The following is a 14,925-nucleotide window of genomic DNA, read 5'->3' as shown; positions in this document are numbered from 1 at the left end:
CCTCCTTGTCGAAAAAATACTTTTAAATAAAAGTTGACCCTCGTAGTAGGACGCACAAAAAAATTCTTTGGATACGATGGGGCTCGAACCAACCCTAAAACTTAAACTGTTCTGCGCTAGTTCACTTATATTCTTATCAGTTATGTCACTAACTTTCCCAGAGAATGGGACCTCCGATACCCCCTTTGGAAAATTTTGGCTACGCCTTTGGTTGATACCATCTAGAAGGACAATTCATTTCTGAGAGCAGCGTCACGGTCCTTTCAATCGGTATGATAATACCGTCTAGAAGGACAATCCATCTTTGAATTTCAGTTTCATTTCAAATTTCAGAAAAAAGGAATCGAAATCTTTTTTGAAAAAAAATTCTTTGGATACGATGGGGCTCGAACCAACCCTAAAACTTAAGGAAAAAAAAGAAGAAGAAAAACGATTCTAATGTGCCATACCCCCGAGACATCCGCAGAGCTGAGGCGGCGTATGGACTTCGGACCTGACGGCGATTAAATCCTTCTGCCCTTGGGTGTACGAATTACGCAAGAAAATGTTCTAGCCGAAGCATCAGGGGAGAGACCAGCCGGCCCCCAGACCATATCGGCTAATCCCTTGCATCTCTGCCACGCACGGAATCGATTGAAAAATTGATGTCAAAAAGTCTAGTCTATTCGGTGCATTGTTTTCACGGCTATTGTTATGATGATTCACCTGGAACCGTGGTCCAGTGGAAAAAACTAGGGGCAGTGACATCGAGTCAAGTCCGATTGAGGGAAGTTAGTACCTGGATGGGTGACCTGAAATTTATGCCTACTAAAAAAAGATTTGCGAGTTTTTTGTTGTCGTAACTTCCAACCAATTTCGCCGAGATTGCAAAGAATTTTGTTCTGTCGTGATGTTAAAAGAAGTATGGGAATGATTGGAACTTGAGAATGGAATAAAATAGAATCACGGAAAACGCTTGTTCGGTTGTGTTTGTTGTTGTTGGCTGGTAGTTGTTTTTTTTTTGTTTTAGTTTTTGTTTTGCAAACTGTTTTCTATTTCATACATGCTGGTGTTTTCTTTCTTTCGTTTTTTCTTTCTTTTTCTTTTTCTTTCTTTTTTCTCTTTCGTGAGATTTTTTCTCTTTCTTTCTCTTTTGTGAGGTATCTGAGCCCACGATTCTTTGTTAAGCGGTCTAACCTATTACTTAAACATATACTTCATGGAATTGCTTCATAAGTTCTTTCCCAATCAAAACAATCCATGACACACTAGTTGGTTAGGCCATCAAGTATTTGCACAAGGCATGGATTCAGACATGGCGAACGAACCTTTATGGGGAGAAGTTGAAGAAATTTCTTCCAAAACACCTAGTTCTCTCATCGATGCTATCGAAATGAAGGCAGTAGACTATGAACTACCTCGTCTACATCAACCATCATCTGAAAACTGCCCACCGAAAGACGAGTGAGTAATGATAATTGAGAGTCAGGAATCTTTGTCTTCAAGCGTTGAATATAAAATATTATGTTCTCTTTCGTTTGTAGGTTGCCTTCAGAGTTCCTCCCATCGGTTAAATGTCCTTTGGATCGACACAAACAAAACATTATGCTTCACTCCATTGAACTACAGTATCATAAACGTCGAATGAGACTTATATTGATGGCGGCTCAGCATCAGCAAGCGGATTCCGCGGTAAGGTGACAGACAGAGGTGTCCTAAAAAGCAGCACTAAAAACACTAAGAAAAAAAGGAAATAAGGGATTAAACAGATACTAAATGTTGACCAATGTTTCGGACTTTTATCTCAGTTACTTAGAATAACAGAGTAAGGCTAGAAAACAATAGTCCCCTTCACAGTTCCCTGCGCCATCTTGAAAGGTAGCCATGCCTTTGCATCAAAGCAAGCTCACCGTTCCTCTTGCTTCAATGCAAAGGCATTGCTACCTTTCAAGATGGCCAGGGAACTATTACTGTGAAACAAAATTATAACTGTACGTGTTCTCTTGTAAAGGGTTCACCCCCAACCAATCAGAAAGCAAGTTTTATGACAGCTGTCTTTAAATTCCTATAGAAGACAGATACAAGTGAGCATGTACATCAACCTCTACCAGCACACCCTTCCAAACCAAGCAGATTTTGTGCCAGTCAGGGTATTATCACTCCACCAACACATTCTACTCTGATATCTAGAATGCACTCTCAACCCAGGTATATGTATGGCTCCTATTAATGAGAATATTTATATTTCAATAGCCTAGCCCTTATTTTATGAGGGTAATGATAAATATAATTAATTCTACAGGTATTATAGCCATAATGTTCTTTTGGTCATTTACAGTGCGACTTCATTAACCAAGGCCCGGGGAGGGGGGGGGGGGGGTACTCCCCTATATTTGCTATACGGGTATGTGCCACCAAACAGGGTATGGTTTTCAGTGATTCTGTTTGTTTTTTGACAGCCTTCATGATCAACCACCACCATTAGTTTACCCTCGTCTTGATAGTTCATCAAACCGACAGCTTTTACTAAGATCTGTGGCTTCTATTTGTGCTTTTTCAGGATTCGAAAGTGAGTTTTCTGTTGAAGCTGCGCGAGCGATATATCTTTTAGAACTGTCTTTTCAGTTAACCTTTTTAACCTTGGCTTCAGGTTGAAATTGGACTTGATGAATACAGTAAACGTATGAATACATCAAGTCCATCCTCAACTTGTAGTCATTGTATCATTTTTACTCAAGACAATTCAGGAAGGATCTATTACAACACAAGCTTAAACATAGGCAACAAACACATGCAGACTCTTCTCTGACTTAATTATAGGCATGAGAGAATGCAATGCAATTAAAAAGTAAAAACATCAAATTACATAAAAAATAAATAAATTAATTAAAAGAAAAACCGTCCTTCTTTCACGAGGATAGCACTTAATAGCCAGTGGCTAACAAACCTGTGGCCCTCATTCCGTGATCGAATTGGAATTTGGGAGTTGATTTTTGCGGAGGGAGGAAAACTGGAGAATCTTGAAAACCCTTGAAGCACAGGAGAGAACCAACAAACAACTCTACTCATATACAACACCGAACCCGGCGGGACTCGAACTCGGGTCACATTGATGAGAGGCCAGCGCTCACACAGCTACGCCACCTGTTCTTCCCTAAAATAATGATAATTATTGTAAAAATTAATTGTTTATGGATTGTATTACTGTTTCTATCAATATATGATTTGTTGATTTTTAAATTTTTTCATAAATTTTTTTTCATTTATTTGATTTTTCAAATAAAAAGTGTGTAATGAGGCAGCATTGGAGTCTCTGACAGATATCCTTCATGACTTCAACACAAGATTCTGTAAACTTCTTAGAGCTGCTGTGGATGACGAGGCAATGACTGGAGGAACACCATTCCCAGTAAGATTTTCCAATAATCAAATATAGAAGTTGAAGCACTAAAATGTTCTTTAATCAATATCAGTGCATTGCATAGATCAATAAGCCTTTTCATAGTTTAAGAATGGATTCCACTGCGCATGCGATTTTATCCCGAATTTCTCACCTTTTGTTTAATTAAGAACAAAAGAAGGTTTAGACAAAAGAAAGTGAGAAATTTGGGATAAAATCGCAATGGCTGTGGAATCAATTCTTAAACTATGAAAAGGCTTATTGTTTTGTGAAAATGTTAAACAAAAGAAACAAAAAATCCTACTAGGGTTTGAATGACATGTGGTCTGGAATGGGAAAACTTTCTGCTCAAGTTAGAAAAAATCCATCATAACAAACTACATTAGCCAAACTGTTAAGAACAAATACCTGATTATCTTAGGTTCTTAGATATAAAAATCATTGCTATTCGTGGTTGTAATTTTGTTTTATTTTATATCTATTTTAGGATGTAATTGATGGTGCTCTTCATGAAATTGGTATTGGGGGAATATCTACACTACAGAAATATTGGAATAACAATGTCCAGGAATATGCTTTGAGACTTGAGAAAGAGGATGATCAATTAATACAAGAATACCAACAGTTATCAGTAAGAAACCATCAAAAGAATAATTAATTTATAATTTTTTGTCCGTGATCAAGGGATCAAGGGTGTCATAGTGGTTAAGTGCACTCACGTTTCACCTCTGGGCTGGGTCTCAGCTTTGATTCCTGGGCTCAGTATCACATGTGAGTAGAGTTTGTTAGGTCTCTCCCTTCACTGAAAAGGATTTCTACAAGTTCTCTGGTTTTCCTTCTGCAAAACCTAACTTAGAGTTATAAGTTAGGTCTAGTTTTATCATGTGCCCAGAGGTTGTTACAAGGATGTATCTATGGAATTTGTAAAACTAAAATGCAACATTCAAATTTGATCTTTAAATTACTCATGTCTTGATTTTAAATTGATTTTTTCAACAGGATCCTTTGACAAGAACCTCTTTCCATGAAGATACTTCTAGCAATTTTCCTTCTGTGTAAGAAACATGAAAGAAAAATTGTACCTTCCGTAAACTAGCAGACTCCATACTCCAAGCTTATCCATTCACAATAAATTTATTAGGATGGTCCAGGAATTTTTGAGAGGAGGGGTGCAAATGTGAGAGGGCCAGGTTCCAAACTTTGAGAGGGGGTCCAAATGTATACTTCATGTGGGGAATGCTTTGGACCTGGTGAGGCTGGATTTTAGAATGGAGCGATCAGGTGGGCCTTGGTTATGATGGGGATCTGGATCCCCTGACCCTCCCCCCCAGTCTGCCACTGGTCCACCATCATTGTGTAATTCTGCTCCCCTCCTGCAGGCTAATAGATACATAATGTGGTGAATGGAAACTATATAATAATATTTTTTTGTCCTTTAGAAAAATGGAAGAAGAAGTGGAGGGCAAATACTCTTCATCTCTGGCTTTCAGAACCATGTCAGGGGTACGTACATGTATACAATACACTTGACTCTATTGGGATCAAGGGTAGTGCAGTATTAGTGCACTTGTCTATCACCACAGGGGTCTCAGTTTTAGTTGATTCCCTGACTTGGTGCCAAATGTAAATAAAGTTCGTTAGTTCTGTCCCCTGATTCAAGGGGTTTCTGTTTGCTCTTGGTTAAGCATGGAGAAGGGTCTTGTCCTTGACCACTGCAATGTAACCTATTGACTTTCACTATTTTATTTCTTTCAGAGTGATCAAAATTCTGAATGCTCAGGCACGAGGTACTGTCTTTTACTTAATGTCGTTGCTGTGTGGAATTTCTTGCTCATATTTGTGTTTGTAAACTATAATAATATTTTGCCTGTTGTTTTTGTAGTCCCTATGGAACCGCAGTCCCTTCGAATGGTGCAGGTGAGTTAGTATCTCAAAACAGTGGTAGATATTATTGATGAATTTATTAATGAGCCAGGAAAGAAATTTGTTATCTGTTTCTAGCTGAGAAAAAAACTCAAAAAAAAAAAAAAAAAAAAAAAAAAAAAAAGAAAGAAAGAAAAAAGAAAATCAAAGTCCCTGATAGGAATGTAGATAATATTGTTGTAAGTGGTTTGGGTGAACTTTAATTAGTCTAATGCTGTGAGTGTCTTTACATGCGCAACCGTTAAACAAAGAAATGATACTCTAGGGAATGACATGATGTGGTCTGAAATGGGAAAACATTACGCCCAAGGCACCCCTAGAAAGCCCTCATCAATTGCTTCTCAGATACATATACTTCCCGCAGGTTGCTTGCCAGAGGACTAGAATGTTTGGATTATAAAGTGATAGTAAGTAATATTCTTGTTTTCCTTTAGCCACTGCTGAGGTGAACAGTGACCCAAGTTCACCACACTGGACAATGCATTATAAGACGGAACCTGTAGAAGAGGGTTATGAGGACCCAATATCTGTTGTACCTGCAACTCCACAGCCTACTTCGTGATGCTGATGTGCAGATAATGGCCTAAAGGTCATCGCACTGGACAATGCATTATAAGACGGAACCTGTGGAAGAGGGTTATGAGGACCCAATATCTGTTGTACCTGCAACTCCACAGCCTACTTCGTGATGCTGATGTACAGATAGTGGCCAAAGCTCATCGCACTGGACAATACATTATGAGATAGAACCCTCAGAAGAGGGGTATGAGGACCCTATATCTGTCGTACGAGCAACTCCACAGCCTGCCTTGTAATGCTGATGTGCAGATAGTTACTTGTAGAGTTATTTATTCAAGAAGAAGAATAAAAAGAAGAAGAAGAAGAACTTAAGAAGCGTAAAAGGCATATCCTCAAAAAAAAAAAAAAAGAGAGAGAGAGTAGTAAATTGTGATGTAGTCTGTACACGGACGAGGGGTTGAATTCTTGCCTAAATTAACTAGTGTATAAGAAATATTATTTTCTTGCTTATTTCATATGACTATACGGAAAGTCGACCTACTTTCAAATCGTTCATCTCATAACTTGTCTAGCGCTAGCGCTGTTGCGTACGACTTTCAAGGTCTTGTTAAACGTTGAAAGTTTTGGCTAAAACTTATTAACGTCAGAAGATGTGACTAGCTTAAAACTAGTGTGAGCTGCGTCGGTGTTTCTAATGAAACAGTAATGATAAAAAGGTAGATTATACACCGTGAAAAAGATGAAAAAACTTACTGACGTTTCGGACGCTAGTCCTTCGTCTTATTAACGTCATGAAAGTTCCGTTCCACAAGGTAGGATAATTCCTCTAGAAACATGTCTTCCAATGCTGTCTAACATAAATTTCAGCTAACAGTTCGAGAACACAAGCTTTCTTGATTTTCGTAAATAATTCGTAAGTTTCCTGGTTTATTAGGCCATATGCTCTATCATTTTTTCATTCTTTCTGTTCCCCTTATCGGATATCTGAAGTTGGCGTGACATATGTTAGACGTTGCGTGACATGATTCATATGACATGACTGCAGATCACATGAAACAAATGTGAGCCCTGCTGCCAGGCATTGCAAAAGATCACCAAGAGAGCTTTCAAATACCATACAAGTACGTTTGGCGTTACAATTAAATTCTGAAGTAAGGTGTATATACAAGGTATGCTAAACTATATTGAACCATAGTATAAATGTGTGGTTTTTGTCGATAACGAATTGAACCGTCGAGAATTTGGTTAAGTTTGGCTCGGGTCAACGGTTTGAGCTTCAAATTGAAGACTACACGGAAATGTGGTTCCAGTACCGTGGTTCTGAAAATCCGAAATTTTTTCTTTCAGTCAATGCAAGAGTCAAATTTAGAAACTGAGCGCTGGGTTAAGTTTTATGCTTGGATTTCTTAGTATGATTGCAGAGAATCTAGTTAACTCAAACCTAGGGGGAGGGGCAGGGGAATGTGTCGACTAGGCAGCTGTTATGTAAGAAGCAGGCAGCTTGGCACAGCAATAACTAAAAGGGCATTTGCTTAGACCCAGAAAAATGAGGACGCGGATTCAAACTCATGTTTACACTGACTGACCTGAGTTAGTCATTTTTGATTGACGGAAGTCAAACTGGACCGGCGACGCCTAAAAGTCGTTGAAGCCACAGAAACGTGAAGACTACAAAAAAATCAACGTTCGCTGAAATCGTAATAAAGGGAAGTCTGTTGACTGTGAAGCAAAAAGTCTCAGTATTCCTATATGTTGACATATTATTGTTTGATTTACAGGAAGACCATGCCATCATCATCGTTCTGTGTCATCGTGGTCCTAATATCCTTAGTTGCCTCAACTCATTGCCAATACATACCTACCTGGGAGTCCCTTGACTCCAGGCCCCTCCCATCATGGTATGACGATGCCAAGTTTGGTATAATAATGCATTGGGGACTATACTCCGTGCCAAGCTTTGGTGTGGCTGCAGAGTGGTTCTGGAATTACTGGAAAAGTGGCTCTCCACAGTACCAGGAATTCATGACTAAGACGTATGGCCCTAGCTTTCAGTATGCAGACTTTGCACCGATGTTTAAAGCAGAGCTTTTTGATCCTGATGTCTTTGCAGCACTTGTTGAAAAGTCAGGAGCGAAGTGAGTAGAATGGAGTAAAACTCATTAGTTATCTATATAGATACATTATTTATTACGCGTTTCTGATTAGTGCAGGGCCTGATCTATATCTTAACGTCCTACGCAGAAGTTCTCATGGTCTGTCACGCAACGTTTCCCTTGCCTTGTTGCGTGACAGATCATGAGAACTTGGGTGCCAAGCAAAATTTAGGAAGTCCTTGACAACAATGCAGTCTTTAAATAAATCCAAATTGTGTGAAAATGCATTTTAGGTTCTTTGAATAAACATTTACGATTTCTGCGTTAAGGCGAACCCTGTAATTGTAAGCTCTTTTCACTTCTGTTTCTTTCGTTACTTTACTATACATTTATTTTCCCTATAATTTCAGGTACTTTCTTCTTACGAGTAAACACCACGAAGGTTGGACCAACTGGAGATCAAACGTGTCATGGAACTGGAACTCGGTGAATAATGGACCCCACAGGGATCTTGTGGGTGCGTCTGATTTAGTGTTTAAAAAACCCTGAAACAACCTCTGGGCTGATCTAAGTCAGTAACTCACAGATCGAACCCTGAAACAACCTCTGGGCTGATCTAAGTCAGGGCATGGCTAACTCACAGATCGAACCCTGAAACAACCTCTAGGCTAGAAATCGGAGGACCCATAGAAAAACCCTTGATTCAAGGGTTGTTCCGGTTGTGCGTGAAATATTTTACCAGTGGAATTGCAAAGATTCCAATAGAGGTATACATGGATAATTGAGAAGAAAGAGGTAGTTGTTTGCCCTTGAAGCCTTGTATATCATATCGTTCACCAACATCACTGGTAGAGAAAGACATCTGACACAAGGGATTGACCTCCACTGTGAAATAACCTTCAGCACGCATGCGCAACAATGACGCAACGATCGTTACTAACAGATTTCCCAAATTACGCATTTTACGACTTCAACGCTATTTATTTCCAGGTGAATTGGCAGACAGTATTCGAGCCAACACGGACGTCAAATTTGGACTTTATTTTTCTCAATTTGAGTGGTACAATCCATTGTTCTTGAAGGACAAGTCCTCTGGATACAAGACGAATACATACGTAGAGGTTCGTACTTAACACACTATTTATCCAATACCATTGAAATTACTGCCAATCAGAATGCAGCCAATCAAAATACAGTACGGCGCTGTGTATTCAAAAGACGGTTGTGATAATATATAGCAATGCGGCGTTCGGAATCGAACCGTAAGACCTTTACATTCAGTTGCGCCTTTCTTCCACTTCAAATTTTATTCTTCGCTAGACATTTTGCTCTGTCATGATTCATGGACCGTTTAGGGCGTCAAGCAAGAGTGATTATATCCCTAAGACATTTTGGTATGAAAATAATGAAATGTCTGACGACAAATGAGAACAGTGCATTTGAACTCTGGCATTGAACCAGTTATTTGGATACTGATTGCAGGAAATCTCCCAACCTCAGTTACACGATATTGTCACAAAATACAGACCTGAGTACATTTTCTCTGATGGGGATGTTGGTCCACCCGAGTACTGGAAGAGTTTGGAATTCTTAGCTTGGTTGTATAATGAAAGGTGGGCCAAGTTAATCATAATTTCATAGTTCCTAATATTGCATAGTTGAGCGCATATGACATTAATATAACCGCATGTTGATTAAGTATCATGGCGGCCGAGTTAGTTTATATCCTCATTTGATAAAGTGATACCTCTATTGAGTGGACACAGCTGCACCGATCCCAAAATGTTCCTCCCATATACAATTGTACCTGTATATAGCGGACACCTTCGGGAACCGTGCAGCGGTTGGTTTAATAAAGGTTATGCGCTTAATAGAGGTACCACTGTATTTACTGTAAAAACAACCTCTATTCAACGGACACCAGGTAAGGTCCCGAAGATGTCCGCCTAACACAGGTATTACTGTAGTTCGAGCAATAATCTTTGATGAGATCTAATGTTTAATGAATGATTTATAGCCCTGTCAAAGATACAGTTGTTGTCAATGATCGATGGGGTTCAGGAGTATGGTGCAAACATGGTGGCGTATGGACCTGTAGTGATCGATATAATCCAGGTATATAATCCAAGTGTCGTTTTACCATGGTATATATCTTGGTCAATTTGCTTTCTTACCGTACATTATATATTTTTATTATATTTCGATAGTGATATATTGAAAAAACGTGCGCGCGTTCTGTGTGGAGTTATAAAGCACGAGGAGAGTAGCAGAACACGAGAAACGTGTTAGGGAGAGTAGGACGCATAGCCTTATGATTGCGCAAAGTATGCGCGTGTTCTCTATTTTTTCACTTTTTTTAATAAGTACACATTTAATTACCCGTAGGACAAATAGAGAAAGTGCGCATTTGTGCTCTCATAAAGCACGCGCCCCCAACCAATCAGGAAGCGAGATCGGTATAAAGAGTTATTAAACATACACCGTCGGAATGTACCCCTATGCAAGAGTTGTTCACTAATCAATGTTATACCTTGGGTACCTGTATGTAGGTGTTCTACTCAAACACAAGTGGGAGAATGCCATGACAGTTGACAAGATGTCCTGGGGGCTTAGGCGTGATGCTGATATATTTTCCTACATGTCGATAGAGGAACTGATATATCAATTGGCTTCCACGGTCAGGTATGTTCTCCATATCAGCGGGGCCATGCGCGCCAGAAATGGATGTTGTATAACGTACTCTACTCACAAACGCGTTGCATGTGAGAACAGTTTGTTAAATTTCTCTTGATTCGAGGGTTCTCCGGACGAGAATAAAAAGCTCCTCCCTCTTGTTTCCCCCATTCAGACCCGCAATCCTTTGAACCACGTGATCGCTACCAAGCCTCCTCTGCTCTTAACTATTTCACCGTGACCTTGCCGTTTGCTGCGATTTTTAACACTCGTACATTTAAATAGTTGTGGTGGCAATATGCTTCTCAACGTTGGACCAAGTGCCGATGGCCGCATTGTACCTGTATTCCAGGAACGATTGGTCCAGATAGGTACCTGGCTTGATGTGAATGGCGAAGCCATCTATGGAACACGACCATGGAGAGTACAGAATGACACCAATGACATCTGGTATGTACGAAACATCTACCTCTATATTGACCTCTATATACCAGTCAACCCCTAATTACCGGCCAGATGAAAAATTCAAAAGAGGGTTTTGCGGTAATTTATACCTCTATTAAGCGACCAACCTCTATTTACCGGCCGGTTGCCAAAGTATAAAGCCAAACACAATTAACGGGCAGTTGAACAAGGCGTCATTCTTAACCCCAGAGCTTCTTTGCGCATGCTCCTGGAGCTGTAAAAGCGCGTTCGCTTTTTGCAGATGTTTAGAGTTGCATTTATTCTATTCTATTTTTCTTTTCCAAGTCCTTCCCCCCCCCCTAAAGTCTACTTGTTCTTCTCGGTCTCGAAAAGAGAGGTTTCGCGACAGCCATGCGTGTTATAGGGCAGAAACAGTACCATCTGAGAGGAGATTTCATTTCCTAAGGAGAAAATTTTGCCTTTGTTTCGCTCCATGTACAACATGGCATGATGGCTGTCGCGAAACCTGTTCATGAGAAAATCACCTACCTCACTTTGAGGTTAGTCGTGTCCTGGCTATCACTGTTTACAATATTGCGTGCTTTAATTTTAATCATTTAGTTTATACTGACTGCGTTTCTTTGTTTAACTAACTCAAGGTACACAAAGAAACCTGGCGCTCTTTATGCCATTGTATTGAAATGGCCAAGCAAGTCTAATAAAGTAGTTCTTCGAGAGCCCATCGCGTCTTCAAAGACCGAAGTCACAATGTTGGGTTTTTCAGGCACCTTTGGCTGGAAGGCTACGAGCCCTAAAGGTATCGTTATTGATGTTCCTCCAATACCTATAGATACACTGCCATCCAAGTGGGCTTGGGTGTTCAAGATCATCAATATCTCATAATTAAAACCCTGAAGTCTTGATATACAACTGAGAATAAAGACCGTTATGCATCCATAAATGATATACCATGATCAATTTATTTAAAATTTTAACTAGATTGTGCAACCTTTGAATCAAGATGTTTTTCAGCCGAGAAAATGAAACATGAATATTTATGGTATAGATCTGTCATTAGTTGGTCTATCGGTCACCGCGTTCTTGAAGCAAGAAAACTTTCTCACTGTTGACTTTAAAATATTAATTACTTTTGCAAATTGTTATCGTTAGGTGTAGCTGATAAATTGATATTCTGGTTTTTTTTTTTTTCTGACTGTTTAAAAATTACCAAATTCTCGAAATTTAAAAAAAATGAAAAAACAAAATTAGAAATTAATAGACAAAAACCAAGATTATTTTTTGAAGTTACATATGCGAAAGCTTTCAACTCCAATTCTGATGACTCGAAAACTTTTTGCTAATTTGAATTCGATTTCAAAAGATGTTTACCTCATTGACATACACTCTTTCTATTTCATTGTATTAATAGTTCTGCGCCCTAAACAGCTCTTATCAATTTTCTGGTAAACAATCTTTCGATTAAATATCGTATTACGATTTTTATTAACCCCACAACACCTGCTCTCTAACACCTTGCTCGATTCAGTGCAGTTTGAAACAGTCAGGCTAGAGTGCGTCGTTCTTTGCTATTGCATGGCCTTGGCGGCTTAGGAGGCGACGAGTTCCTTATTCTGTAGTCTTCAAAGAAAACTTCGGATCGACGAATTTAGCTTGGAAAAATCTAGGAATCAAGGATCAGGATTATCTTCCAATTAACTGAACTAATCATCAATTGGAACACCTGTTTAGTTTGAAACGTTCACTCTTTAATTTCCTTGTTCAGGAAGAAACAAGGACTGACTTTTGCTTGACCTGAATGACCACACCTCGAAGTCTACAGAATACAGTGCATATCAATGTTAGGTTTGTAAGGACTCCTGCGTGATCCGAACAAATCATTTCAAGCTTGAAGGGATTTGCTTATTCGTTTGAAGCTCGCTAAAGGTCGTTGTGACCTTGAGCTGAGCCTTAACCGAAAGGTTGCTGTGTGCCTGTACTCTGCTGAACTCGAGGAAAGCCTTTATACCTTTTATCAGAAGATAGTGGTAGTCTCGTCAAAGATGAACTCTTCAAATCTTAATGACTCGGACGCTGTTACTTATCCCAAATGTTTCCACGTACGAAATTCCTTCACTGACGCACCTCAGGTCTACTTCACTCTCATTACTTCATGTGTCATGAATAGCGTCCTCAGTGTGTTATCTGTAACGGGTAACTCTCTGGTTCTTCTTGCCATCAACAAGACCCGATCTCTACGCAATCCATCGTACTGTGTTCTCTTCAGTCTCGCTGTTGTTGATTTTTGTGTTGGTCTCTTCGCTCTTCCATCGTTTGTTGTTTTCAAGGCATATGAATTAAAACTCTCATCAGCAGAATCTTTGGAAGACAAGAAGTACTACTTCGAAGTGTACTGTGCCTTTGGACTCATTGCAGATGGTTTTGGACTGATGTTATCTTTAGTCTCCGGCACTTTACTTGGTGTAGTCTCGGTAGAAAAATACCTTGCTATAGTTCTACACCTCAGATATGCTGAAGTTGTCACCAACGAGAGAGTTATCAAGGTAGTCATTGGTATTTGGATTTTTGCTCTAAGCCTTACCGTTTGGCTTTTTGCAGCTCAGAAACGTCATCTAAATTATATCACAATAGTCACTGTCGCCAGCTTCTTTTTAGTGTTATTCCTTGTGATATTCTGCAACGTAAAAATAGCTCTGATCCTGAGAAAACACAAAAAACAAATCGCTGACGCGACTAAAAGCACCACCATACAAATGGAAAGCACCCGAGATGCAACTAGCATCAAAAGGTATAAAAAGTCTGTTTCATCGATGGCATACGTTATGATACTGTACCTCCTATGCTTCGTCCCACATGGTATAACGATGTTGATCAAGATTAGTAAAGAGGACTACGATTTTGATTCTATTATAGGAACTATCAACATAACCATACCTCTCGTGTTTTTGAATTCTTCTTTAAATCCTTTGCTTTATTGCTGGCGTTTCAGAGACATTAGAAGTGCTGTAGTGAGGATTATCAAGAAAGTGTTTCGCGCAAGTCCTGAGGGCAGTTAAAAAGTCGTTTAGTTTGTAGAATACTGTTGGTGTTTCGGCTATAAAGTTCTAATGCGAGACTCCGATTCGACTGATCTGCTTGTTAGCCGTGTTATGACTACATCATCCTATTAGGCCTCGAGAGGTTGTTTCAGGGTTCAATGAAGTTGGTAATCCTAGCATCTTTTTCTTGCAAGAGCGAGACATCTTAAAAGCCAAATAAACTAAAGTCTTGAACAAAATAAACAGACAGTCAAACAAACAAGTAAACTAATCAACAAGAAAACAAACAAACAAGCAAACAAACTGCTTGATGTCGTACTAGTATAAGCTAACGTTTCTAGATTTCAAGATTTAGCGCCATTTATGAGCTCCCGAAAATGGCGCTATATGAATGCCAATTTATTATTCTTTAATATTATTATATTTTGGTGTGTGAACGCAAGCGACAAGAATAACGCATGAAAACGAGAATAACACTTGAACTGAATGAAATAAAATATGTCCAACTGAAGTATTTTTTGGACATGAAATTAGACTGGATTTTAATGAAATTATATTAGTGTCAACAGCACAGATAATGATAGGAACTGTTTGGCTTAATAATAGGATATATCGCAGCTTACAACGGCTTTGTGGACGTATATGTTGTTTTCAAGGCATATGAATTAAAGCTCTCATCAGCAAAATCTTCTAGCTAGAAGGTGTCACATAGGAAGGTCTAAACCTTTACACAAAACATTAGTGTTCTATGCAAAATTGATTGAAAATAGTTGGCGAAAAAAGGAAATATGTTATAACCACATAGTTAAGTTTACGCAAAAATTAACGAAACAAAAAACAACAACAAAAAACATATACAAAAGGAGCTTTGCAAACA

At 39.1% G+C, this 14,925-nt stretch overlaps 3 protein-coding genes across 3 annotated transcripts; all 3 read left to right on the top strand.

Moving 5' to 3' along the window:
• The first annotated feature begins 1,280 nt into the window (after positions 1-1,280).
• LOC116304582 (STAGA complex 65 subunit gamma) lies at positions 1,281-6,584 on the top strand. The gene is made up of 11 exons (XM_031714343.2): positions 1,281-1,443; positions 1,524-1,671; positions 2,051-2,187; positions 2,439-2,548; positions 3,267-3,388; positions 3,867-4,010; positions 4,379-4,434; positions 4,819-4,882; positions 5,135-5,166; positions 5,262-5,296; positions 5,737-6,584. Exons 1-11 carry the CDS (start codon positions 1,283-1,285, stop codon positions 5,862-5,864), a joined length of 1,137 nt encoding a protein of 378 aa, XP_031570203.1. The 5' UTR covers positions 1,281-1,282; the 3' UTR covers positions 5,865-6,584.
• A 138-nt stretch (positions 6,585-6,722) lies between these two features.
• On the top strand, positions 6,723-11,953 carry LOC116304581 (alpha-L-fucosidase). The gene is made up of 9 exons (XM_031714342.2): positions 6,723-6,990; positions 7,600-7,956; positions 8,325-8,431; positions 8,905-9,035; positions 9,397-9,527; positions 9,932-10,029; positions 10,464-10,596; positions 10,873-11,037; positions 11,652-11,953. The coding sequence occupies exons 2-9, from the start codon at positions 7,607-7,609 to the stop codon at positions 11,893-11,895; spliced, it is 1,359 nt and encodes a 452-aa protein (XP_031570202.2). The 5' UTR covers positions 6,723-6,990; positions 7,600-7,606; the 3' UTR covers positions 11,896-11,953.
• A 366-nt stretch (positions 11,954-12,319) lies between these two features.
• Positions 12,320-14,545, top strand: LOC116304560 (trace amine-associated receptor 9-like). Its single transcript, XM_031714317.2, has one exon. The coding sequence runs from the start codon at positions 13,053-13,055 to the stop codon at positions 14,064-14,066; it is 1,014 nt and encodes a 337-aa protein (XP_031570177.2). The 5' UTR covers positions 12,320-13,052; the 3' UTR covers positions 14,067-14,545.
• Positions 14,546-14,925: the final 380 nt, after the last annotated feature.

The sequence above is a fragment of the Actinia tenebrosa genome, unplaced genomic scaffold (genome assembly GCF_029948245.1).
Source record: "Actinia tenebrosa isolate PJP-AT-01 unplaced genomic scaffold, QUT_ActTen_1.0 PGA_scaffold12__29_contigs__length_12842862, whole genome shotgun sequence".
In the NCBI taxonomy this organism is placed as follows: domain Eukaryota; kingdom Metazoa; phylum Cnidaria; class Anthozoa; order Actiniaria; family Actiniidae; genus Actinia; species Actinia tenebrosa.
Note: the sequence above shows the minus strand (reverse complement) of the source record. Positions and strands in the feature narration are given on the sequence as shown.